Source organism: Brassica napus, chromosome C3, assembly GCF_020379485.1.
Source record: "Brassica napus cultivar Da-Ae chromosome C3, Da-Ae, whole genome shotgun sequence".
NCBI classification, from domain to species: domain Eukaryota; kingdom Viridiplantae; phylum Streptophyta; class Magnoliopsida; order Brassicales; family Brassicaceae; genus Brassica; species Brassica napus.
In genome coordinates, this window is record NC_063446.1 from 63,211,282 (window position 1) to 63,238,810 (window position 27,529).

Below are 27,529 nucleotides of genomic sequence, written 5' to 3' on the forward strand. Positions count from 1 at the left end.
AAAGTCCTAACTCAAACTTAATCAACTATAACACATGTCACCAATCAAAGCCTAATGGGAGTAAATTTTGAGAAGTTTTAATCATAGTAAATTTTCGGCCAGAATACAAGCTAAAGCTCCGATTGGTGACACGTTGACTTAGTGTTGATTTATAATTCAATATACCTCGCAGTAAAAACTATGTGCTAGAAACTTTAGATTTATGTAGTGAATTCGTAGTAAAAATATGAATTACAAATTTTTATAATTATTGAGTGGTAAAGATTTTGATGTATAAGTTGTAGTACATATATATATATATATAATATGAATATCAATAATAATTTTTTTTTAACAATAATAGCTTAACATGTTAACAAAAAATTAACACTAATAGTTAAATTTATTTTAAAATGGACTAAATTTAAAATATATTAAATTAAGTAAATTAAATTAAACTAAAATTAAGGAAATACAATAATATAATTATGTTAATATTCTACCAAAATTTACATATATATTTACATATAATTTAATGTATGTAAAAACCTTTAGTTAGCAAATAGATTTAGCAATTAAAATTATAGAAATAATCTTAGATAGTTTAAATGGAACTAGTAGTTTATAAATGGACTAACTAGTAAACATCTATATAAATAAATGTTCACGTGAGACAACTATGAATGCATTAAAAAAATTGTTAAAGTTTAAAAAATAACCGTATGATAACTGACATAAAACCAAAAAAAAAACTAATTCAACTTCTAATACATGGCATTTTGTTTGATGTTGAGTTAAGATTTTGGTTATCAATTTTTTTCAAGGGTTAACTCAAAATTGTAACTCATATCTTATATATTAAAACATAAGTCACAACCTTGATTCATGTGTGATTTTTAAAAAAAATGAACTTAATGAACCTATTCCTAAAAAGTCATGTTACATTTAATCTCTAATCTTATCATTTAAATTTTGGGCCTACCAGAAATTTTTATTGGGCTATCAATAATTGGATTTAAACAATAGGTGGTCCATTGGATTTATAGATAGTATAAATTAAATAGATATAATTTAATGTTGTAATATTATACCTTCATATGTTAAATATTTGTCGATGTTAACTTTTAAAATTATAAAAAAAAATTTAAAATAACAAAAATTATATTATCTAACAATGATTAATCTTTACTATCTTAAACCAATGAAAACAAATTTTAAACTATATAGTTTATTTTAAAAATTAAACAAAAACTAAATTTTTAATTATTTACTAGATAATATAAATCTATGAAGCGAAAATTTTAATTTTTTAAAAATTTCTAAATTTGTGAAATGTTACAATATCTTTGAATATGAAAATAAAACAATATTTTACTAGTCTTTATATATATAGTTACGATTTTAACAATGAAATAATAATTCGAAAGTATATATATAGAAGAAGATACAAGTACATGTGAAAGTTTGAAACAATCTATTCAATGAAAAATATATACCGTAAATTTATTATGTTTTAAAAATTGATAGACACATATATATTATAACATATACCAATTTAGAATTGAAAACAAAATATTTATATAAAAATAAATGAAAACAAAAATCCGCGCGGTTGCGCGGATGGAGATCTAGTACAATATATTATAACCCAAACACTAATTCAAAAAAATTAAAAGTAACTTAATAAATGGTAATTCATGTCAGGCTTTGATTGTTTAGGGCTGTTACTGTTAAGACTTTTAAAATAATGGCTTTAGAAAATGTTTTGTTGCTGCTTTTGTTGCTGTGACTTTAAAAGAAAAAAAATATTTTCTAAAACTTTGAACAGCAAAGAAAAGTGAGAAAAGAAAGAAAAGTGTTGGACTTTGAGTAATTTTAGGAGTTTTAAGTAATTTTATGAAAGCAAAAATATGATTGGTAAATTTATTGGCTCTAGAAAATTTAGTTCATTGTAAAGCTTTCAAAGTCCGGAAAGTTTAATCCCCAATCACAACCTAAGTCTAATTTTTTTTTAAAATCTATTCTTAGTAAAATAAATTTAAACTAGAGTTTGATCTGCGCATCAGCACAAATGTTTATTTTTAAAGTTTTATAAATAAATATTTATTTTATATAAATGATAATATTCATTTTTAAAATTTACATGTATTAAATAATTATTTAATATGACATTTCTAAACAAAATACTTTAATAGTTTATTTTTTGTAATAAATAAACCTTCAATTGTATCATCCATATTTTAAAAATATAACCCGTGCATTCTCACATTTTCTTTTATGAGACAAAATTGATGATAGGTATAATAAAAATATTTTATGTACTAAATTTATCATGTTAAATTTTTGTACACACATTTATCATCTTGAATTTATGTTTTATGGTTGTTTAATTTGACAAAATATAATAAGCGATAAAAGTTAGGATTATACCGTTTCTTAGTTGTATTAAAGTGTAATTAAGTAGTTGTTTTAATTAATAATTAATTTAAGAAATAATTTAATAAAATAGGAAAAGACAAGAATATTTAATGTTAGACTTCTTAATTATTTCTGTGGTTATAGACTTGTAAATAAATAGTAAATTTTAGGGTTAGTTTTTGTTTGTATCTTATATATTAAAATAGAAGTCACAACTTCTTTCATGTGTGATTTTTTTTTTAATTTGGACCATCACTTAGAAATCTTAATAAATGTATTTTAAGACTAATAATACATAGAATCTTTAAAATACTTTAATCATAATATCTTTTGATATCTTTTCATTTTAAATATAATATATTTATTTTAAAATTCCAACAAATCTGTTTTAAAAGATTTTTACAAGATCTTCATTTTCGAAATTATATTTAAATATTTTCACTAATTTCGAAATTAGTTTGAAATATCATTATACATTAATAAATTTAGTAATCATTTATAAAATGAAAAATAAAATAATTCTATAATATTTTATATATTATTTAATCATAATCAATCATATTAAAAGAAAATTATTATATTGAGCTAAATATAATAAAATTGTATTAAATTTATAAATTTTATTTTCGTAAGTATAAAATATTTATGTTCAAAAATAAAATCTAATACGTTGGTAAGATGAGTTAACATTAGCAAACTATATTATACATGTATGAAAATTAACATGTATTTCTTTAAAGCTTATAATATAAAATCTTTGTAACTACTTTAATCATAATATATTTTCATTTTAATATAATATATATTATATTTTAAAAATTCTAATAAATCTGTGTAAAAATATTTTAACAATAGTTTAATGTATTTTAAGTTATCGTTTATAAAATGAAAAATAAATAAATTATATCCTATTTTATCTACTTTATAGTCATGATCATGTTAAAATACAATTATTATACTTAAATAAATATGATAAAAGTATATTCAATTAATAAATTTATAAATTTTATTTTCATAAATATAAATTATTTATTTTAAAAATATAATATGATGATAGAACGGCTTAAAATTAGCAAACCATATAATACATGTCTAAAAATTAACATATCTTAGACTTTTGTATATACAATAATATATGACTTTTTGCAGAATTGACCTATAACTTAAAGTCAAACACAAAACTAACCTCCTTTTTTTTTTGAAAATTGGTTTTGCCCTATTCACCCCACAAGTTCATATCATTTACGAAAATGCCATCAATTTTTTTTTTCTTTTTTTTTCGAAAATGACATTTTTACTCTCTCACCCTCATCATCTTCAAGTAATTACAAGATTGTCATTGTCATCAATACCACAACCACCATGAACAACCAATTTGAAGCTCTTAATGCTCCCAAAATCGTTTTACCCTTCTTCTTTTTCCATTCTTGTGAACTAAACACAACATATCTCTCAGTTTCTCTCCACAATGAGCTAAAAAAACCCAAGATTTTGATTCTAAATTTTTTATGGTTCATAGAGTCATAGAAGCTAACGATTCTGGGTGGGTTACTTTCGTTTGTGATTCTGTGTGCTTGGAGAAGCCTTATGTATGCTAAAGAACTTCTCACCAATTTAAGGTATGACATCGAGTTTTTTTTCAGATCCGTTCGTCAGACGACTTACTTGGGAAGTCGTCTGGCTGTAGACAACTTACCTGGAAGTCGTCTGGTCAACGCAGAGGTTATTTTTGCAATTGACTTTGAAATCTGTAACCTGAGACGACTGAAAGTTAAGTCGTCTGTTTTTGTTTGGTTTTAAAAAAATTTCCAAAGAACCTAGACGACTTACATTTCAGTCGTCATAGGTTAGTTTTGCATTTGACTGGATAATTTCAGAAGTTTGACTTCCCCAGACGACTTACATTTCAGTCGTCTGGTGAAAATTAAAATAATAATATTTTTTAAAAAGTAGACGACTTACAGTTAAGTCGTCATAGGTTAGTTTTGCAATTGAAAAAAAAAACTTCAAAATTTAATTATACACAGACGACTTATAATTCAGTCGTCCACGAGACGACTTACTTGTAAATCGTCCAGGATTTTTTTCCGAGATTCTGGTCAAACCTCGTAAATCCTGGACGACTTACATTTCAGTCGTCTCGTGGACGACTGAATTATAAGTCGTCTGTATATAATTAAATCTTGAAGTTTTTTTTTTAATTGCAAAACTAACCTATGACGACTTAACTGTAAGTCGTCTACTTTTAAAAAATATTATTATTTTAATTTTCACTAGACGACTGAAATGTAAGTCGTCCAGAAAAGTCAAACTTCTGAAATAATCCAGTCAAATGCAAAACTAACCTATGACGACTGAAATGTAAGTCGTCTAGCTTTTTTGGAGTTTTTTTTTAGCCAAACAATAGTAGACGACTTATTTTTCAGTCGTCCGAAATAACAGATTTCAAAGTCAATTGCAAAAATAACCTCTGCGTTGACCAGACGACGTATAGTTTAGTCGTCTGGACAACTTAGATTGAAGTCGTCCGCGTCTTCTCCGCTAGTTTTTAAGTCTTCTACGTTAGTTTTTGAATAACTTGTATTTTTAAGAGTGATAAGTGATATCTTGCATATTTCTATTGTTTTATCCATTCATCCATGTGCATTTTGATCATATAGATTAGGATTTAGCCATGTTTAGGTTGCATTTTGCATACATGAGTCCTTATCAGGTATTGGAGTACCACATGGAGTTCTTGGAGACACTTGGAGGCATTTGGAGCTCAAAAAGGAGTGTTTAGAGTGGTCATTCGGCGAGCAAGGCATGGGAGCGACCAGTCCGGAGCGACACCTTGACGTCGCTCTGATCTCCCTATCAGAGCGACCTTACTAGAGCGACAGGGAAGAGTCGCTCGCGTATTGATCACCCGGAGACAACGAATCCGGAGCGACCTCTCGCAGCGACACAGCGAGGTCGCTCCCGAATCCGGAGAGTGAAAGATGAACACGGATGAAAGCCTTAAAGATCTTTTCTGAAGCTCAAAATTTGTGGAGACACTGGAAATTGAGTTAGCTTTCCAATGGAAGTGGTTTCAAGTCATTTGGAGCTGTATTGGATAAGTTATAATCGATTTACTACAGGTGTATCAACCCTTGCCGGGGACCACTGGAAAGTTGATGGGATTAACCAACTTCCCACTTTCTTCCACCCACCTTTCCTTTGCACGATTTTTCCTACTTTTCTGTATAATATTTGCTTTCTTATTATCAAAAGAGTGGGCAAGAAACATTTATCCAACTTTGTAATAATTTAACTTGTCAAAACTCTCTCTCTTTGAAATATCATTGTTCTTAGTGTTCTTGAGCTGTTCTTCAATTGTTCATCATCTGTTCTTGAGTTTTAATTTCGTTTTGCTTGTTTAAATCCTTGTTTATCTTTATTCTCTGTTGTATCTACTTGAATATGCTTCAATCTATTATGAGATTAAGTGTTTTCATGGAGATTAGTGAGTAGTTTCCTTAAGAATTCATGGGTTAGGGAGATTAGAGTAACTTAGTGAAGATCTATGGTGTTATTGTATTAGATCCTTGTATGAACTTGCTTGTTGAGTATTTTTAATGCTTGTTTAGTCTTGATCACTCTAAACCTGATTTCTAAACACTTCTCATCAGACATGATTAGATGAAGTGTTTGAATCAACTCAACTAAGCTCTAGTGAGATTAGCCAAGGACACTTGATGTTAAAATTGCTAGATAGTTATTAAACTTGAACTTAAAGATTGCTTGATTGAATTAAGCCAAAGACATTTGATGTTTAATGATTTCTAAGCAAATGGACATTTACCTAGACATAGGACTTGTCTAAAATTGTGTTTAGACTTAAGAGATTACTTTGATTGAAAGCTTGTCACCTAGATTGGATCTTAGTTACTTGAAGTCAATTCCCAATACCCATGGATTCACTTGTCTAAATTGATTAAAACCTTGTTGTATTGCTCTGTTTGCTATTGTTACTTGTCACACACTCACAACTATTGAATCTGCTTAGCTTAAGAAATGACTTGTATTCTCACTGATTCACATCACTAGGACTGGTTCGACATTCACCCCCCTATACTACAACATTTGCAATAGGCAGAAAAACCTATTATCAAATTGGCGCCGTTGCCAATCCTAGTCTGATTGTGACATTGCGTTTGAGTCTTTGCTTGAGACTGAGTTTTACTTTGTTTTTAAGTTACTAATTATCTATCTTCATATATATTTGGATGACAGGTGCATGAACTTGAGAAGCAAAGGATCAACAAATCTTGCACCAAGAGTGGACAACATCAAAGCCTTAGAAAGAGAGTTGGGAAGACAGAGAAGAGAAAGAGAAAAGCAAGCCCACTTACATAGATTGGGGCTTGAGATGGAGAGAAACCCGAATCAACCGGAAGGTGTCTATGAAGTTGATGATCATAGACAAAATGTCCAAGAAGTTCCTCCTGGAGCTGCTCAAGAGGGCAATGGTCAAGGAGCTGCCAACCTTCGACCTAGACAACCACAACGCCAAGCTAGGGCCATCGGTACATATGATCAACCTAACATAAATGGGAATAGGTTGGGCATTAGGGGACCGCCAGTTGCCAACAACAATTTCGAGATCAAGTCCAGCCTCATCAACATGATTGAAAACAACAAGTACCATGGACTTGCCTTGGAAGACCCACTAGATCACCTTGACAGATTTGATAAATACTGTGGCTTGTCAAAAACAAATGGAGTTTCAGAGGATGCTTTCAAGCTCAGATTGTTTCCCTTCTCTTTGGGAGACAAGGCTCACACTTGGGAGAAAAACATCTCAAGTGATACTATCACCACTTGGGATGAATGCAAGAAGGCCTTCCTCAACAAGTTCTTCTCTGCTACAAGGACTGCAAACCTTAGAAATCAGATCTCTGGTTTTCAACAAAAAGGACTTGAAGGATTTTCAGAGGCATGGGAGAGATTCAGAACCTACTTGTCTCAATGTCCCCACCATGGCTTCAACAATGAGAGCTTGCTAAGCACATTCTACAGAGGAGTCTTGCCTAAATTCAAAAGCCAGCTTGACACTGCAAGCAATGGAAACTACTTGGGGAGGACTGTCGAAGATGCATTAGAACTCTTGGAGAACATGGCACAGAGTGATTCTGTCTACAATGATGAATATGACAGAAGAGACAGAAGTGGGGGAGGAGAAGATATGACCACAAAAAGAGAACTGAAAGCAATACAAGAAAAGATTGACATGCTACTATCAGAAAAGAACAAGAAGGAGGAGTTACATATGGTTTCTGAAGCTGATGGAGTAGAATGCCAAGAAGATATGTACTATGTCAATGCTCAGGGTACATGGTACAAGAAGGAACATGACTATCAAAACCAGAACAACTACCAACAGAAACCCTTCTACAACAACCAACAGAAGCCATTCAACAACTACCAGCCAAAACCATTCTACAACAATCAGCCTAAGCCATTCTACAACAACAACCAAGGTGGTTACCAACAAAAACAGAACTTCCCTCCTGGATTCTCACCAAAACCAAATCAACCTGCACAAGAACAAGCTGGATCATCAACACAACCTCCACAAGAGAGTAGTACTGAAGCGATGCTGAAACAATTATTGGAGGGACAAGCAAGAAGTGAGAAACAATTAGGGTATGAGCTGAAAAATCTCCACAACAAGATTGATGGGAATTACCATGATCTAAACAACAAGTTCAAAAACTTGGAGAACCAGTTTGTCTCTATGACAGCCAGCTCAAGCCGCCAACAAGGAACACTACCTGGAAAGGCTGAACAAAACCCAAAGGAGACAATGAAGGCAATCACTCTGAGGAGTGGAAGAGAGTTGCCTCCAAAAGTTCTCATTAAGGATAATGAGAAACAAGGTGGGGAGGTGGTCATCAATGTAGATGATGATGTGGTGATTGTGGATGAGAAAACTAATGAGGAAATATTGGAGAAGATAGTTGAAGCTAAGGGCAAGAGAAAGATTGGAGAGGAGAAAGTTGAGAACAAAAATGAGGAGGCTACATCAACAAAGGAGAAATTGTTCACTCCTCCTCCCTATGAGCCAAAGCTTCCCTTTCCTGGAAGATTCAAGAAGCAACTCCTAGAAGAGTACAAAGCCTTGTTTGACAAGCAATGAGTGAAGTTCAGCTCACCATGCCCATAATTGATGCATTTATGCTGGTTCCACAATACAGCAAGTTCTTGAAAGATGCTGTAGAACAAAAGAAGAAAAAGATGGAAGGGATGGTGATTCTTACTCACGAGTGCAGTGCCATTATTCAGAGACTGACTGTCCCAAGGAAGCTAGAAGACCCTGGTAGTTTCACCCTGCCATGCGCCATTGGACCTTTGACATTTGAGAAATGTCTATGTGATTTGGGAGCAAGTGTCAGCCTCATGCCACTATCCATTGCCAAGAAGCTTGGGTTTACACAATATAAAAAGTGCAAGATCTCTTTGGTGCTAGCTGATCGATCTGTCAAGCTCCCCATTGGCATCCTAGAAGATCTTCCTGTCAAGATAGGAAATTGTGAAGTGCCTACTGACTTTGTAGTGCTTGAGATGGATGAAGAGCCTAGAGATCCTTTGATCTTTGGAAGACCTTTCTTGGCAACTGCTGGAGCAATGGTGAATGTGAGAGATGGCACAATTGATCTCCACCTTGGAAAAGATCACATTCTCCATTTTGATATCAAGGAGATGATGAAGAAGCCCACAACTCAAGGAGAAATATTCTACATTGATGAGATGGATGCCTTGGCTGATGATTTCCTTGAGGAGTTAGCGATTGAGGACTCTCTTCAACATGCCCTGACCATTGAAAGAGAGACCCAAATGATTGAAAACAAAGAGAGTGATGAGCTAGTAAGAAGGCTAGATGTTCACCTTGAGGAGGATGGAGAAGATGAGTTCATGGAGTTGCCACAAATGACTCAACATGCTGCCTCAGCAGACATTCAAGAGAACCTCCATGAAGCTGATTGGAGTGAGCTCAAGGCACCAAAAGTGGAGCTTAAACCTCTTCCCCATGGTGTAAGGTACGCTTTCCTTGGACCTAATGAGACATATCCTGTCATTGTGAGTAGTGAGCTGACTGAGAATGAATTGTCTATGCTTTTAAATGAACTTAAAAAGTATAGAAAAGCACTAGGATACTCACTTGATGACATTAAAGGAATCTCACCATCTTTGTGCATGCATAGGATACATCTAGAGGATGAATCTAAAACTTCAATTGAACACCAAAGAAGATTAAATCCTAATTTGAAAGATGTTGTTAAAAAAGAGATAATCAAATTGTTAGATGCTGGTGTGATCTATCCTATCTCTGATAGCAATTGGGTTTCACCTGTGCATGTAGTTCCTAAAAAAGGTGGCATAACAGTTGTTAAGAACGAAAATGATGAGTTAATACCAACAAGAACAATAACTGGACATAGGATGTGCATTGACTATCGAAAACTGAATGCAGCCTCTAGAAAGGATCATTTCCCTTTACCATTCATTGATCAGATGTTAGAGAGGCTAGCTAACCATCCTTATTATTGTTTCCTTGATGGATACTCTGGATTTTTCCAAATCCCTATACACCCAAATGACCAAGAGAAAACGACATTCACTTGTCCTTATGGTACCTTTGCATATCGAAGGATGCCATTTGGACTGTGCAATGCACCAGCAACATTCCAAAGAGCAATGATGTCAATTTTCTCTGATTTTATTGAGGATGTAATGGAGGTGTTTATGGATGATTTTTCTGTATATGGTTCTTCGTTTGCTACTTGTTTGTCAAATCTTTGCAGGGTATTACAGAGATGTGAGGACACTAACCTGGTGCTCAATTGGGAGAAGTGTCACTTCATGGTCAAGGAAGGGATTGTTCTTGGACACAAAGTTTCTGAGAAAGGAATTGAAGTGGACAAAGCCAAGATAGATGTCATGGTTGGTCTAGCTCCACCAAGAACAGTGAAGGATATAAGAAGCTTTCTGGGTCATGCCGGTTTCTATAGAAGATTCATCATGGATTTCTCTAAGATAGCTAGACCATTGACCAGGCTGTTATGCAAAGAAGCTGCATTTCACTTCGATGAGGAGTGTATGGAAGCTTTCAAAAACCTGAAGAATGCACTCATCAGTGCACCCATAGTTCAACCGCCAGATTGGGATCTCCCCTTTGAGATCATGTGTGATGCAAGTGACTTTGCTGTAGGAGCAGTCCTAGGCCAGAAGAGAGACAAGAAGTCACATGTGATCTACTATGCAAGTAGAACACTTGATGAAGCTCAAGCTAAATACTCTACAACTGAGAAGGAGCTATTGGCCATTGTCTTTGCATTTGAGAAGTTCAGAAGCTACTTGGTTGGGTCAAAGGTGACTGTCTACACTGATCATGCTGCATTGAGACACCTCTTAGCCAAGAAAGATGCAAAACCAAGACTGTTGAGATGGATTCTGCTGCTACAAGAGTTTGATCTTGAGATCAAGGACAGGCCTGGAGTTGAGAATGGAGTAGCTGATCACCTGTCCAGGTTGAAGGTGGAGTGTGGAATCCCTATTGATGACAGACTTCCAGAAGAGCAAATGATGGCTATTCATGCAGTGGTAGCTGTTTGTGAGACGGGAAAGAAACTTGAAGAGGTGAAGGCAGCTGATGAGAAGGGTCCTTGGTATGCTGATATAGTCAACTACTTAGCTACTGGAAAAGAGCCATTGAACCTTGAAGGTTATGCCAAGAAGAAGTTCTATAAGGATGTGAAGAGATATTATTGGGATGAGCCTTACCTCTACATACTTTGTAGAGATCAACTCTATAGAAGGGCAGTGGCTGAAGAAGAAATTGATGGGATCCTTACACATTGTCATGGATCATCCTATGGAGGCCACTTTGCTACCTTTAAGACGGTTGCAAAAGTCCTACAAGCTGGATTTTGGTGGCCTCACATGTTTAAAGACACCCAAGACTTTGTCTCAAGGTGTGACTCTTGTCAAAGAAGAGGAAACATCACCAAGAGGAATGAAATGCCTCAAAACCCCATCCTAGAAGTTGAAGTGTTTGATGTCTGGGGTATTGACTTCATGGGGCCTTTTCCTTCATCTTATAGCAACAAGTACATACTGGTGGCTGTAGATTATGTCTCTAAGTGGGTGGAAGCAATTGCAAGTCCAACCAATGATGCAAAGGTGGTTCTAAAAATGTTCAAGAGCATAATCTTTCCAAGGTTTGGGATTCCAAGAGTTGTGATCAGTGATGGAGGGTCTCACTTCATCAACAAACTGTTTGCAAACCTCCTTAAGAAGAATGGTGTGAAGCACAAGGTTGCAACTCCTTACCACCCCCAAACAAGTGGTCAAGTTGAGATTTCCAACAGGGAGATCAAGTCCATTCTGGAGAAGATTGTGGGGGTTACACGGAAAGATTGGTCCATCAAGCTTGATGATGCATTGTGGGCTTATAGGACAGCTTACAAGACACCTTTGGGGACTACACCTTTCAACCTTCTCTATGGAAAATCTTGCCATCTACCAGTTGAGCTTGAGTACAAGGCACTATGGGCAGTCAAGTTGCTGAACTTTGACATCAAGAGCGCCAAGGAGAAGAGATTGATCCAGCTGAATGAACTTGATGAGATAAGACTTGAAGCTTTTGAAAGTTCAAAGATCTACAAAGAGAAAACAAAGGCTCTCCATGACAAACATATCCTGAAAAGAGACTTTAAAGAAGGAGATCAAGTTCTTCTATACAACTCCAGACTGAAACTGTTTCCAGGCAAGCTCAAGTCAAGGTGGTCTGGTCCTTTCAAGATTAAAGAGGTTAAACCTTATGGAGCAATAGTTTTGTGGACTTCTGATGGAAGAGAGTTCACCATCAATGGACAAAGGGCGAAGCTTTACTTGGGAACCAAATCGGAAGACCTGGGAGCTTCAGTTCCACTGTCTGATCCTACCCCGGCCTAATCTAAAAGGAAGCAAAGTCAAGCTCGGGACTTAAAACAAGCTCACTTGGGAGGAAGTCCCATGCGTATCCTTGTATATATTGCATTGGTATTTTCATTTTTCATCTTATTGCATACAAAAAATAAAAATAAAAAAAACAAAAAAAAAAAAAAAAAAGGGAGAGAAGATGTGTGCAGGTGCTTGATCGGTTCAGTTTTGAGCAGGAGTTGTGCATGAGAGCGAGGTCTCACAGCGACACCTCAAGGTCGCTCCACCTGGGAGCGAGGTTTCGAGAGCGACACTACAAGGTCGCTCGCGATTTCGTCGCCGGATCAAGAAAAACCGCGCCAGAGCGAGGTCTCGGAGCGAGGTGGAAAGGTCGCTCCATCTGGGAGCGACGTTATGGGAGCGACACCTCGTAGTCGCTCGCGTATTGATAAACCGGAGCGACACACTAGAGCGACACCTTGACGTCGCTCCAACTCAGAGCGAGGTTTCTAGAGCGATACTCCAAGGTCGCTCGCGGTTTAGTAGAAGCACGACGCAGGGAAACGACTCGGGAGCGACCTCTCCCAGCGACACCCTCACGTCGCTCCCGAACCGGTCCAGGTAAGTTTACTAACTCTAAACCCCGGTTTAATACAAATAAACCGACCCTAACCACCCTAGACCGAACCGGACGACCCTAAACCTACCCCAACCCCCGCGACTCCATCTCTATCACTCTCCCCTCCTCTCAAAAACTCACAAACTCTCTCAAACTCACCCACACCAAAATTCCCAAAACCTTCTCAATTCTCACCCAAATCAACTAGTTCTTGTTTCTAAATCCAAGCTTTCGCCCCTGTAGTCTATTCTTCACTACCCATTCACCATTTCCTTTCATCCAGAGCAAGGTATTGAGTTTTTAAATTCAAATTCGTAGGTCCATGAACCCTAGAATTTGAAAGTCGAAATTTGATTCTTTTCTTGCTAGATTGTGGTGAAATAGACTAGGGAAAGTTTATCTATCAAGTTGGGTTGTTGAATTAATGGTGAAATTGAGTTTAAATTGCACTTTGGCAAAATTAAAATTCATGGATTTGGGGGTTTTTCGAATTTGATCTTAATTGGTGTGTTTGTGGGTGGACTAGATGCGTTAAGATGTTACATTGTTGCATTGTGTTGAACTTGAGTTTAAACTGAAAAATTCACCTGTTAAGTTCACTTTTGCAAAAATTTGATCTTGCAAAGTCTTGCTTTTCTTTACTTCCATCTACTTATCCCTTTCCAAGTTTGTAATTTTTCAGGTTAAAATGGTTAAGAAGACAAAGGGAAGGTTGGAAGCTGAGAGGCAAGAAGCCGAAAGTCAAGAGTTTGCACTAAGAGGAAAAGCTTTAACCAGCGAGCCAACTGGCTCAGGGACGCAGAGGACTGTGAGACAGCAGACGTTGGCTGCAAAGAAATCGAAAGAACACGAGAAGAGGGCAGGAAAAAGCGTACCAGTTCCCACCCATGAGGAAGGTGAAACTGAGAGTGAAGATGAGCCGGCACCTACGAAGAAAGCCAAAATGTCAAAGGGCAAAGGGGTTGCTGTTGATCGAGACAGAACGAAAACTCCATCTGTGGAGGAGCTATATGACCATTTGAAGAATGGAGTCACTTGGGCTCCAACCAGGTTTGCCGACCTCGGTTTGCTGAAGGAGTTGGGTCTAGAGTCTGATATTGAGACGATGCTGGGACATTTGAAGATGCCAAAACTCCTCACCATGGCTTATCCTTTCTACAAGGATGTCACTTGTCAGTTCCTATCCTCTCTTGTGGTCACTTACCATGACACGGCGCACGTGAGACAAGGATGGGGAAAAATCAGGTTCAAGGTCAATGGAAGAGAATTCAACATGAACTTCAAGGACATTGGGAGGGTCATGGGGTTCCAAGACCTAGAAGACCACTCACTTCCCAAGTGTGAGAACCTCCCCACAGAGCTCTGGAAGTTGATTACTGGAAACAAACACTCTACCGGGGCAGACAAGAACTCACACATCCGACACCCGTCTGTACGCTACCTCCACAGATTGCTAGTCCATGCTTTTTACCCACGGAAGCAAGCTGGTACGGTTACTGAGGAAGACATGAGACTGCTCTGTCCGGCTATCCGTCCCTACGCTCAACCTGGAGTGTTACCCCTTCCCAGCACTGACATCTATGCTACTTTTGGGATTGTCAGTTTCTTTGTGGGCCGTCTCGAGCACTATAGAGATTGGGCGTGGTACACCACTGATTCGCGCCCAAAGATGGGGATAGGCGGAATGATCACACCACTGCTCCAATTTCTGAATGTTCCCTTGGGAAAGGACGCAGCGGGGCCTAGGTTCATTGATGGCACCTACTTGAGGATTGCCACATATTTCAGTGGGATGTATGGGAAGGACTACGTCTACCACTACTACTTGCAGGGCAAGCCAGTCGAGGTGGTTCTTCCAAACCGGAACCTGACGAGTTTAGAGATACCTGGAGCTGTCAGCTTCAACATTCCCCAGGAGTACTTTCTCGGAGAACACGGGCCTCTCGATCCAATTCAAGCAGCTCCATCAAGGAAAAGGAGTGTCCCTACGCAACCTGACTCGCCTGTTGCAGACACATCTGAGCATATCTATGGACCTCCGCGCTACTACTTCAAGCCCCATGACGGAGTCCTTCCACCTGGAGCTCTCCGTGATGCTCATGACCACATTGGTCGTCTCCAGAGGTGGAACAAAGCTCAGGACAGAACGATAGAAAAGCTGAAGGATAAATGCAAGGCGCTAAGCAAGACTGTGAAGAAGCAGGCTAAGAGTTCAGCCAAGTTCATGAAGAAAGTAGCTGATGTCTTAACTAGGGGAGGAATAGCTGGATGTAGCTCAGCCGATTTCGCTTTCGCGAACACCTCAAACCCCCAGCCTCAACCACCGCCTGATGCTCTTGGCTTCCCACTCACTGCTGCGCAGCTTCAGCGTAAGTGGAGGAACCCACCCACTCAACCTTCCACTTCAGGCAACAAATCCCCATCCCTCGCTTCTTCAGACAGTGAGGACGAGATTGACGAGGTTGAGAGCCAACCATGGTATGGAGGCTCCGGTTCAGCATCCGGTGGTTACTACACCACCTTCCCTCCTGACGACGACGATGCTGGGGCATCTGCCCCCACATACTATCCATAGGAGGTACTTCTTTCTCTCCCTTGTATATACCATTTCATTTTTGCAAATTAGTTTTCTTCTCGGTATCTCTCTCTTTCCTTGACACACAGAGACTGTGTATCTCAAGTTTGGGGGAGGTACCAAACATTTGATCATGTTTGCTTTGATTGTGTTTCATTTGAGTCATGCATTGCACACCTATTTGCATAAAAAAAAAAAAAAAAAAAAAAAAAAAGATTTTTCATTTAGTTTGCATCATTTGCACCATTAGGAGAGTCTAGAGCATATAGGTTGCATTCACTTGCATTGGGAGCAATGATTTTAAATGCCTTGTAAAGAACACTACGTTGCACCTGAGTAGCCATGCACCTCTCGAAAAGACTTGTATGTTTCGAGCCTTGAAAACTCTTCTTGAAACTTGTTGATTGTAGAAACTCAGTCTTTGAAGCCAGCTACAACCTTATTTGAACTGAATGAACTTAATGCTTCTTGCTTAGGGTCTCTTGTGTACTGAGTCATGGCTATACACACTTGAGTTGTCACATCTTTTATGCCATTCTTTTTGACAAACTCTAGTGGTAGACCACTCCCAAAACCTTTCCTTCCTTTTAAGCTTTCATTGTTTGATGAGTGAGGCCTTCTTCGGAAAGTTTTACATGTGCATAATGTTGAGAGTATCGGGAACGACAATGCTTGATCTTCATTTTTGCTGGATTGGACACTCTATTGTCTAGCTATAGGTGGGAGGGTGAGCGTTGTAATCATGATTTGGGAGAAATAAAAAGGATAGATTCTTGTGCTCAAGTGAATTGATTTATTGGGATAAGTAGAGAACCTCCAGCTCTAGTTTTGAAAAGTCTTGGCCCCCAACCTAAAAAAAAAAAAAAAAAAAAAAAAAAAAAAAAAAAAAAGAGAAGAAAAAGGGGCTAGCAAAGTTGTTAGGAGCTGAGAGACATTTTGAGGTTGTGAAAAATCCCTTATAGATTTCAAGGAAAAAGAGCTGATGTTTTTAGAATCTTTTGGTGAGAGGTGTGAGTTGGGTTTGACATTTGAGAGTGAATGTGTAACTTATATGTTTGGGAAAAGGGTAGAACAATGGAGATTGAGCATTGTATGCATGAGTTGGTCCCTTTCTTAGATATATTATGTGCAATGTCAAGGCTACTTGTTTTGAGAGTAAACCACCTTAAAGATCATATGTTTTGAACCTCTTGAATCACTTGAATAAAAGCCTTCCCTTACCCAACCAAATGACTTGGACCAACTGACCATTTGCAAGAATTCACTTGATATCTTATGCTTAATGAATGTGAGAGTTGGCAGATCTGAATGTGTGGATGCTTGATGATGAGTGTAGGGACAAAAGGAGTTGAGATAGGCCTAGAGAAGCTAGAGTGTAATAAGAGAGTGTGCTAATTGTGTTTGCTAGTGGTGTTTCTTTTGGTTATGAGCTCCCACCTTCAACCTCTCTCCCTATGAGTTCTAGAAAGTTCACTTGTGGACAAGTAAAGAACAAGTTTGGGGGAGTTGATATCTTGCATATTTCTATTGTTTTATCCATTCATCCATGTGCATTTTGATCATATAGATTAGGATTTAGCCATGTTTAGGTTGCATTTTGCATACATGAGTCCTTATCAGGTATTGGAGTACCACATGGAGTTCTTGGAGACACTTGGAGGCATTTGGAGCTCAAAAAGGAGTGTTTAGAGTGGTCATTCGGCGAGCAAGGCATGGGAGCGACCAGTCCGGAGCGACACCACCACGTCGCTCTGATCTCCCTATCAGAGCGACCTTACTAGAGCGACAGGGAAGAGTCGCTCGCGTATTGATCACCCGGAGACAACGAATCCGGAGCGACCTCTCGCAGCGACACAGCGAGGTCGCTCCCGAATCCGGAGAGTGAAAGATGAACACGGATGAAAGCCTTAAAGATCTTTTCTGAAGCTCAAAATTTGTGGAGACACTGGAAATTGAGTTAGCTTTCCAATGGAAGTGGTTTCAAGTCATTTGGAGCTGTATTGGATAAGTTATAATCGATTTACTACAGGTGTATCAACCCTTGCCGGGGACCACTGGAAAGTTGATGGGATTAACCAACTTCCCACTTTCTTCCACCCACCTTTCCTTTGCACGATTTTTCCTACTTTTCTGTATAATATTTGCTTTCTTATTATCAAAAGAGTGGGCAAGAAACATATTATCCAACTTTGTAATAATTTAACTTGTCAAAACTCTCTCTCTTTGAAATATCATTGTTCTTAGTGTTCTTGAGCTGTTCTTCAATTGTTCATCATCTGTTCTTGAGTTTTAATTTCGTTTTGCTTGTTTAAATCCTTGTTTATCTTTATTCTCTGTTGTATCTACTTGAATATGCTTCAATCTATTATGAGATTAAGTGTTTTCATGGAGATTAGTGAGTAGTTTCCTTAAGAATTCATGGGTTAGGGAGATTAGAGTAACTTAGTGAAGATCTATGGTGTTATTGTATTAGATCCTTGTATGAACTTGCTTGTTGAGTATTTTTAATGCTTGTTTAGTCTTGATCACTCTAAACCTGATTTCTAAACACTTCTCATCAGACATGATTAGATGAAGTGTTTGAATCAACTCAACTAAGCTCTAGTGAGATTAGCCAAGGACACTTGATGTTAAAATTGCTAGATAGTTATTAAACTTGAACTTAAAGATTGCTTGATTGAATTAAGCCAAAGACATTTGATGTTTAATGATTTCTAAGCAAATGGACATTTACCTAGACATAGGACTTGTCTAAAATTGTGTTTAGACTTAAGAGATTACTTTGATTGAAAGCTTGTCACCTAGATTGGATCTTAGTTACTTGAAGTCAATTCCCAATACCCATGGATTCACTTGTCTAAATTGATTAAAACCTTGTTGAATTGCTCTGTTTGCTATTGTTACTTGTCACACACTCACAACTATTGAATCTGCTTAGCTTAAGAAATGACTTGTATTCTCACTGATTCACATCACTAGGACTGGTTCGACATTCACCCCCCTATACTACAACATTTGCAATAGGCAGAAAAATCTATTACCAATAAGTAACTTCAAGATATGTAAAACTCATATTTACAAAATACGTTCTCTCCCTTAGTTTTACTAAATTTGACTAAGTTTTTCAACGCAAACTTATAATAAAATATGATATGCTTTGACTAGTTACTATTGTTTGTTTCCATCACTTAAGTATTATTGTTATAGACAATAATGATGACTATTGTTATGAGTTGGAAGAAGGGTTAAAATGTTTCTTAAAATGTTGTATCAATATAAAGCTACCAACATTCTTGTTTATTAAGATGAGAAAAAGGCCATTGGAGTTTATTATTGCATATGAGAGATCCAAAGATAAGAAAAAGGCTACTGAAGTCTATTATTTCATTGATTTGTAAATGTGTAAACACATTGTTAGCACATTTAATACATCTTGGAAAACATTATTACTGATTTTACAAAAAAAATTACAACTAAAAGAGTAGACATGCAATTCACAAAACAGACCACAAACAAAACTATTATAGATCATTCCTCTACAAAGACAAGCTTGGATTCCACTTGAGTAGACAAGACCACACGACTTTTAAGAAGTCCAGACGACTTCCAAGAAGTTCAGACGACTTTGTCAGAAGACTTTTAGGAAGTTCAGACGACTTCCAGACGACTTTACAGGAAGTCCAGACGACTTTACAGGAAGTCCAGACGACTTTGTCAGAAGACTTCCAAGAAGTCCAGACGACTTCCAGACGACTTCCAGACGACTTCCAGACGACTAACAGGTAAGTCGTCCCAGAAGTCTTCCAGATCTGAAAAACCTGCATATTAAATCCAGATCTGAAAAACCTGCATATCCAAAAACGTTCAAATGGCTTAAAAACAGAAAAAATGAGTGAAAGATTAGATAAATCTACCTTTACAGAACACACAAAAATACATATCTAAAAATAATAGATCTACCTTTAAATTAGTGGAAGATGAGTACCATCTAATTAAAAACCTGCAAAAAAGATAGATTAGTAAGAAAGACATGAGACAAAACTGGAAAATTCATATAAAGTTTGGTGTTTTCAAGTCAAAGAGATTAGAGTGGGTTTGGAGAGTTTTAGTTTGGGAAAAAAGTAAGAACTTTATACAACAAGAAGTTACCAAATGAAGAAAAATCAGACATAAGAACTTACCAAAACGCTCAGATCTATTATGAAAGGGAGACTTCGTCAGAAGACTTCCATGAAGTCCAGACGACTTCCTGGAAGTCCAGACGACTTCCTGGAAATCCAGACGACTTCCTGGAAGTCCAGACGACTTCCTGGAAGTCCATACGACTTCCTGGAAGTCCAGACGACTTCCTGGAAGTCCAGACGACTTCCTGGAAGTCCAGACGACTTTGTCAGAAGACTTCCAAGAAGTCCAGACGACTTCCAGACGACTAACAGGTAAGTCGTCCAAGAAGTCTTCCAGATCTGAAAAACTTGCATATCAAATCCAGATCTGAAAAACCTGCATATCCAAAAACGTTCAAATGACTTAAAAATAGAGAAAATGAGTGGAAGATTAGATAAATCTACATTTATAGAACACACAAAAATACATATCTAAAATTAATAGATTTACCTTTAAATTAGTGGAAGATGAGTACCATTTGATTAAAAACCTGCAAAAGAGATAGATTAGTAAGAAATACATGAGACAAAACTGAAAAATTCATATAAAGTTTGGTGTTTTCAAGTCAAAGAGATTAGAGAGGTTGGAGAGTTTTAGAATGATGAACATTACATTTTTGTTGCAGCCATTTGAGAGGAGGAGAGAGAATGTGTAAATTTTTCTTTATATAGGGAGACAAAAAACCCAATTAGGTTAAATATTTTTGACTCAGACGACTTCCTGGACGACTTACATTTCAGTCGTCTGGTGAAAAATTAAAACAGACGACTTACATGTAAGTCGTCCAGAAGAGTTTAATATTTTTAGCAGGAAATTAAATATTTTTAGTGGAAAACTAAAATAGAAGACTTTCCAGACGACTTACAAGTAAGTCGTCTGGTTTAAATTATTTAAGCGGGAAAATAATTTTTTTAAAAAATTTTATGCGGGAATATTTTGACGACTTACATGTAAGTCGTCTGTTTTAATTTCTTCACTAGACGACTGAAATGTAAGTCGTCCGAGTAAAATGATCCGGTTAGGTTAAAACGTACATTGGTAAAATTAAAGGTTCGGTACGATGTGGACGACTGAAATATACGTCGTCCGAGTAAATTATTCAACAGACGACTGAAATATAAGTCGTCCACACCCTAAACATAACCCCTAAACTTAATTATCTAATTAAAGACTTCATAAAATCAAATCAAACTTGAAAAGTGTTTACTATACACATAAATAAACACATATAGGTGAAAACTAATTTTTGAAAAAAAACATTTTAGTTTTCCAAAATCTAACCCTAACAATACATACAATACTACAACATATGTTTGCCAAACTCCTAAACCAAAGTATTTCATGATTCACTACTTCCACTCATCTATCTTCAAAACAAATCAATTTTATCATATCTTAATTTATATCACTTAAAACTGTTTATAATTACTTGATTTTTATTTTTCATGCATCAAAATATTTTTTTACAAGATTTATAAATTATTTTTAAAATAAACCGGTACCAGACAACTTACACTTCAGTCGTCCAGACGACTTCCAACATCTCAGACGACTCAGACGATTTACTAGGGCTATATTCGTAAAAATGGCTTCTATTTTTTTGTTTGGTCACAAGGGGCTGAGCTGTAATTTCACTAGGCTTTTAGGTTAGTTTTGTATTTGATTCAAGTTTGGGTATAGGTTTGGGGTTAAAATCAAGTTGTGAGTTAGTTTTGGCAAAATTTCCTAATAATATATTATCTAAAATGAATAAGCATAAAAAATATTAGTAAAAAGAAATCCAGCTTTGAAACACGGGTCATAATTTAGCATAAATTAAATACTAAATAATTTTCAAATATATTTTCTCATGAATATATTAATTTGCTTGATAACTAAATGTAAATACAATAAGATAAATATATAATAAGAAATGGAAATATATATGGTTTTAAACGATTGATTAATTATAACATGTAAATTATAAAATTATTGTATTTGAAATAGTTATATAAACATTTAAGTATATGATTAACGTTAAAAATATATACCACTAATGTATAAAAACAATAATTTATGTATTGAAAAGTGAAAACAGCACCCGCGCGCGGTTGCATGGATCAAAATTTAGTTTCTATTTTAATAAAATAGATATTTTTGTTATTAGAAATGTTACCGATGAAAAACAACAACAATTTTTTTTAGTTTGTGAGATCGACCTAGGGTCCTAGACACGGAGAAAAATGTTTCATAACACCGACCATTGGTTCAACCTTTATATTATATTTTTTGGTTTAAAAAAAATAAAAAAAATCGATATAAAGATCAATAAATTTTTTGATTAGTTTAAATTATATGTAGTACGGGAATTACATTTTTTCTTAAAAATGATAAGATATTATATTTAATTCAGAAGAATTTTTTTGGGGCTAAAATTAGGAATTCGAAAGAAAAGTTGTAACTACGAATCATGACTCTGCTCCGAGTCGGGAGACACCACACCAACGTGGCAACCCTAACTACAAGTCAACATGTGGCAAATACACGACACATTAGTTTCCAGCATAACCGCTTCTTCGGTCGCCACGTAAACATGCAATAACCACGTGCCTATCAGTAACCGCCTGTCTAGTGAAAGAAAAGAATAATCTCTCCCTAGTATAAACTTCCATGGAGTTTGGAATCAGAAGCAAACCAGTAGAAAACTAAAATAACAAATCTTTTTTTTTGTAACTAAAAATAACAAATCTTGATTACAAAAATGGCAATAATAATGGAGAAGAGAACGGTAATGATGATGGTATTTATGTTGATGGTGATTCTGGCGTGGCAGAACGAATGCCATGGATGGGAAGCAGCAGAGGATATTGTCAGAAATGAATCAGAGCATTCTAAAAACGCTGCTGGAACCGTCACAAACATGGCGGCCAAGGCAACTCGTGATGCCAATGACAAAACCGCATCTTGGACTGGTTGGGTTTCTGATAAAATCTCAACGTGAGTCTATCCGATTATACCTTTTTATTATTCTTGTTTTATTTGGATGAGATCATAATCTGCAGTGTTGAATCGAAAAAGGTTTATACAGATTTGAAAATACATGTAAAAGCATGCATGATTTTTTTTTTTTTTTGAATTAAGACGGGAATTTATACATTAAATAATTAAATAATGTTATACAATCATACTATTGATCCAGTGACTCTTTTTCTCTGTTCAGAGGATTGGGAAGCAAGAAAGAGGAAGCAAAAGAAGCGGCTGAATCTGCAAAGAACTACGCCTATGACAATGCCGGTTCCGCCTATGACAATGCAGGATACGCCAAGGACTTTGTATCTGATAAGGCCGGCTCTGCTTACGACAGTGCTCAAAATGCAAAGGGTTATGCGTATGAGAAGGCCACTGATGCAAAGGATATGGTCTATGACAAAGCGGGTCAAGCCAAGGATATGGTCTATGACAAAGCTGGTAGAGCCAAGGACACGGCTTCTGACAAGACTGGATCAGCCTACGACAAGGCCGGTCAAGCCAAAGACACAGCATACGACAAGGCTGGCCAAGCTAAAGACATGGTTTATGATACCGCAGGTTCAGCCTACGACAAGGCCGGCCAAGCCAAGGACATGGCCTACGACAAAGCAGGATCAGCCTACCACAAGGCCGATCAAGCCAAGGATATGGTCTCCGACAAAGCAGGATCAGCCTACGACAAGGCCGGTCAAGCCAAGGACATGGTCTACGACAAGGCCGGTCAAGCCAAGGACATGGTCTACGAGAAGGCGGCTCAAGCAAAGGAAAAGGCCGGTCAAGCCAAGGACATGGCCTACGACAAGGCCGGTCAAGCCAAGGACAAGGCAGGTCAAGCCAAAGATATGGCTTATGACAAGGCTGGTCAAGCCAAAGATATGGCCTATGACAAGGCTGGTCAAGCCAAAGATATGGCCTTCGACAAAGCTGGATCAGCCTATGACAAGACTGGTCAAGCCAAGGACACTGTGTATGACCAAGCAGATGATGTGATTAGAATGGCTACGGATAAGAGTGATGAAGCTAAAGAAATAGGTTATGGAACATACGAAAGAGCAAAAGAAGGGTCCAAAAATGCTAAAGACGTTTCATTTGAAAAAGCTCGTGACGTTAGAGAAACTGGGGGGCAAGCGATGGACTATAGTAAAGACAAAGCAGCAGACGCGTACGGATTAGGGAATGAAGCTGCCGGGAAATTGGAGGAGGAAATGTATAAAGTTTGGGAAAGGTATGGTGCAGCAAAGGATTCAACGTCGGAGAAGGCAAAAGAAGCTTATGAGAGTGCAAAGGAGAAGGCTTCTGAGGCTACTGGAGAGTACGGTGCATATTTAAGGGACCATAGTGTTGAGCTTTAGAACCGGAGAAATTATACACGTATAGGGGTTGGATGAGACTTCAGATCTTTCTCGTGAAATCTACATGGAACTGCTTTGTTTTTGTTGAAAATGCATTCTGACGGAAGTTTTTTTTTTTTTTTTTGCCATCTGAAATTTTGAAATTTCTATTTACCTTAAAATTATCACAACAAAAAGATACAACACCATGAGGGTCCAAGCCCAGCATAAAGCCCAAACGTATTAAACAGAAAGCCCAAAACACAAGGGCAATTAAGCTCAAAAAAGAAAACCCGATCGGCGCCATACGTTACCACGCATCGGGAAATTCACTTGGACGTACACGTGTTGAGACCCTCGCCATCAAGGGACACGCGTCACTAGGTCACCACATCTTGACTCAAACTACAAGTCATCACCGGAGAAAAACGAACGAACACGTGTTTCACCGGAATACACCGTAACCACCGCACACCGAACCCATCGAACCACCGAACGGATGAAGAAAAACCAGAGACTACAACATCTCCTCCTTCATCGCTTTAGCACATCATCGGAGAGTTTCATCGCCTATCGAGATCTCATCCGATTATCAAGCCATCAAACGTGAAGACAAGAGAACATTCACCAAGCACCCATTCAAAGGAAACACCGCGACTAATCTCTCCAAACTGAAAGACGTCGACGGATCCTAATCATCAACCACCGGGGCTTTCGAGAAACAGAACCACAAGCAAAGAAACGCACTAGCTTCAAGCATACACAACGATGCCTAAGCTCCACCAACAGAGATCGTCATCGACCCGGTCGAGATCTCCTCCGACTCCCAGAGAATCAAAGCTATAGACCCATCGATCGCATCACAAAGGAAAATAAATTTCTATTGTCGGCGGTGCAGAGCTTCGGAAGCCTCTACTTCCCCGAGATCAAAAGCCGACGACGACGAAGCTGAAATAGCCTCCGCCTCCCGGAATCAAAACACCCTGGTAGAACACCAGAGAAAGTTTCGTCTCATCTCATCTCCGTTAAGAAACGAAGAGAGAAAAAGGAGAAGTCTCGGGCTCCATCATCTAAAAATAGAAGAGATATTCCACTTAAAACTAAGGTCTTCTTGCATTCTGACGGAAGTTTATATGTACTTATGGATGTGTCACACATTTAAGTTACATATATATGTACGACAATGTCTTTGACCCTAATAAACTTGTAAGAACTAAGAAGTTGAAAAGCCATAGATATTACAATTATATGGATTAATATGTTAGGAGACGTAGGGTTAATAATGTTCATATCTAATATATACAAGATTGTCTAAAGCACCACCTTTTACCTGTTTCTGAAAATTGCACCGTAAGAATACCGCGTATTTTTTTAACAGTGAACATTCCTCGATGATTTTCGAAAATTGATCTTTATGTTAACTACCGAATTGATTTTTACTAGGATCATTAGAAAAATGGCAAGCATGAATTCAGTCTCTCGTTATTAATTTAAGAGACACTTTTCGAGCAGGCCGAGCATTATCTTCGTCGAGTGACTCTGCCTTAATTAAGCACAAACTTTGTTTTAATGAACAGAAGCAAGAAATTTGTTGAGAAGTTTGTTGTAGACAAATGGTCTGTCCAGTTGCACCAAGTGACCTCCATTTTTTATACTCTCCATGCTTGTCATTTCACCCAATTTCCTACAATTTGAAATTATTCATGGATATGAATAAAGCTAATTTTATGTAAACAAAACCGGGAGAATATTATAAGCAAATAAATATTGATTGGTAGAAACTCACCGTTGCAGATCTTTTGCAAATTCAACACTGAAGAATAGATCATTTTCACCCCACAAAAGATCTATTCCCTACAAGTAAAATTAAATATAATAAGAACTGTGTATTTTTTTTCATAAGATTTTGATAAATTATATTAATAGTCATAAGTATATATCTTTTGTGCTACTAGTCATAAATGGGTCATCATAGATATGGCAACATTCAAAAGTACCAAAAGATAGAAAAAGCTATTTTAAACTGCAGAAAAAACTCCTATACCGTATAATTTTAAATTACCTGAGGGAAACTGGGGAGTGTAGTAGTGTCATTGTTGATGATTAGAGCTTCTAAAAGTTCAGCCATTTCTTTCCTATTTGTGAACATTGTCTGTGTGGATGCAAAATTTTGTACATTGTGGTTTTTGATATATAAATTACATAATTAACAAGTGACGTAGCGGAAGCTTTATAGGATAAAACTAGAGATCCGTTGATTCTGAGAATACCCGGAAAACTAGGATAATCACAAAGATCTTATTTAGTCTAAGAATGCCTAAAATCAATGTCTTCTTAAATTCGTTGAGATCACCAATGATCTAGCCGAAAACAAGGATTAAAGAGAAATCTCTTAACTTTTATTAATCAAATCATCAACTGAATACAAACTTAAGCCTAAACGGCTATCTATACTATTATTTGCGAAGTAAATTTTTGCAACGGAGTTCTCACGTTAAAAGTTAGAGCGGTTAATATCGTTTATACCCTTAATGAATAATTATATAAATTAGTCAAAAAATAAAAACGAATTTCAAATCTATCTTATTAAAAAGTGATTTAAAATTAATAATAAATCGTTTATACCCTTAATGAATAAATTATATAAATTAGTCGAACATAAAACGAATTTAAAATATATCTGATTAAATAAGTGATTAAATTAATAATAATAAGAATTATCTATAATATAAATAATTAAAAACGAATTTCTATTAATACTATTATATTTATATATTATATTAGATAATTGACTATAAATAAATATAATAAAATTTTCAAAAATAAAAAACATGTTTTAAAACATAAGATAATTCTTAGATATATTCTGTTATTATCTGAAAATAATATTTTATTATAAAATTTATAGTTAGATATAAAACAATTTATAGTTAAATGCCAATCAAACAAATAAATATATTTTCTAAAATATATGTGAATGCTTTTAAAATTTAACACAACAATAAGCATATATATTTTCTGATAAAACTAATGAATATATATTAATAATATTTTGTTTATATATTTTATTTGATAATTGACTATAAGTAAATATAATAAAATTCTCAAAAATAAAATATATTTTTAAAACATAAGATAATTCTTAAATATGTTGTGTTTTATCTGAAATAATATTTTTATTATAAAATATAAAGTTTAATGTTTGATTTATCTTTTTTAAAACATAATTAATAATTTATCATGTTGGTTTTGATTTAATAGTTATAAACAAATAAATATCTATAAGAACACTATGCCCGCATGTGCGGGTAGAACACCTAATATATAATAAAACCGAAAACCCTAAAACAATAAAGATAATTATCTAAATAATTAATAAAATAAATAATAAGATATTTGGAAATATGTCAAATACTTATCTACAACAACAAGTCTGAGAGGATATATAAAACCATATTGTATATAACGGATGCACCTTAAGGTAAT

The 27,529-nt window shown here is 36.1% G+C and overlaps 1 protein-coding gene and 1 non-coding gene across 2 annotated transcripts; one reads left to right on the top strand and one right to left on the bottom strand.

Moving 5' to 3' along the window:
- Positions 1-7,300: 7,300 nt before the first annotated feature.
- On the bottom strand, positions 7,301-7,407 carry LOC125584730. The gene has a single exon (XR_007321639.1). It is a non-coding gene; the product is annotated as a small nucleolar RNA R71 (small nucleolar RNA).
- A 14,963-nt stretch (positions 7,408-22,370) lies between these two features.
- On the top strand, positions 22,371-24,168 carry LOC125583824 (embryonic protein DC-8-like). The gene is made up of 2 exons (XM_048751341.1): positions 22,371-22,679; positions 22,903-24,168. Exons 1-2 carry the CDS (start codon positions 22,444-22,446, stop codon positions 24,062-24,064), a joined length of 1,398 nt encoding a protein of 465 aa, XP_048607298.1. The 5' UTR covers positions 22,371-22,443; the 3' UTR covers positions 24,065-24,168.
- The last annotated feature ends 3,361 nt before the right edge of the window (positions 24,169-27,529 follow it).

What these genes read in the sequence shown, in the direction of transcription:
- LOC125583824 (XM_048751341.1), top strand. Translation starts at nt 22,444, where the DNA reads ATGGCAATAATAATGGAGAAGAGAACGGTAATGATGATGGTATTTATG. An exon ending in GTTTCTGATAAAATCTCAAC is followed by an intron (nt 22,680 to 22,902) that starts GTGAGTCTATCC and finishes TTCTCTGTTCAG; the next exon opens with AGGATTGGGAAGCAAGAAAG.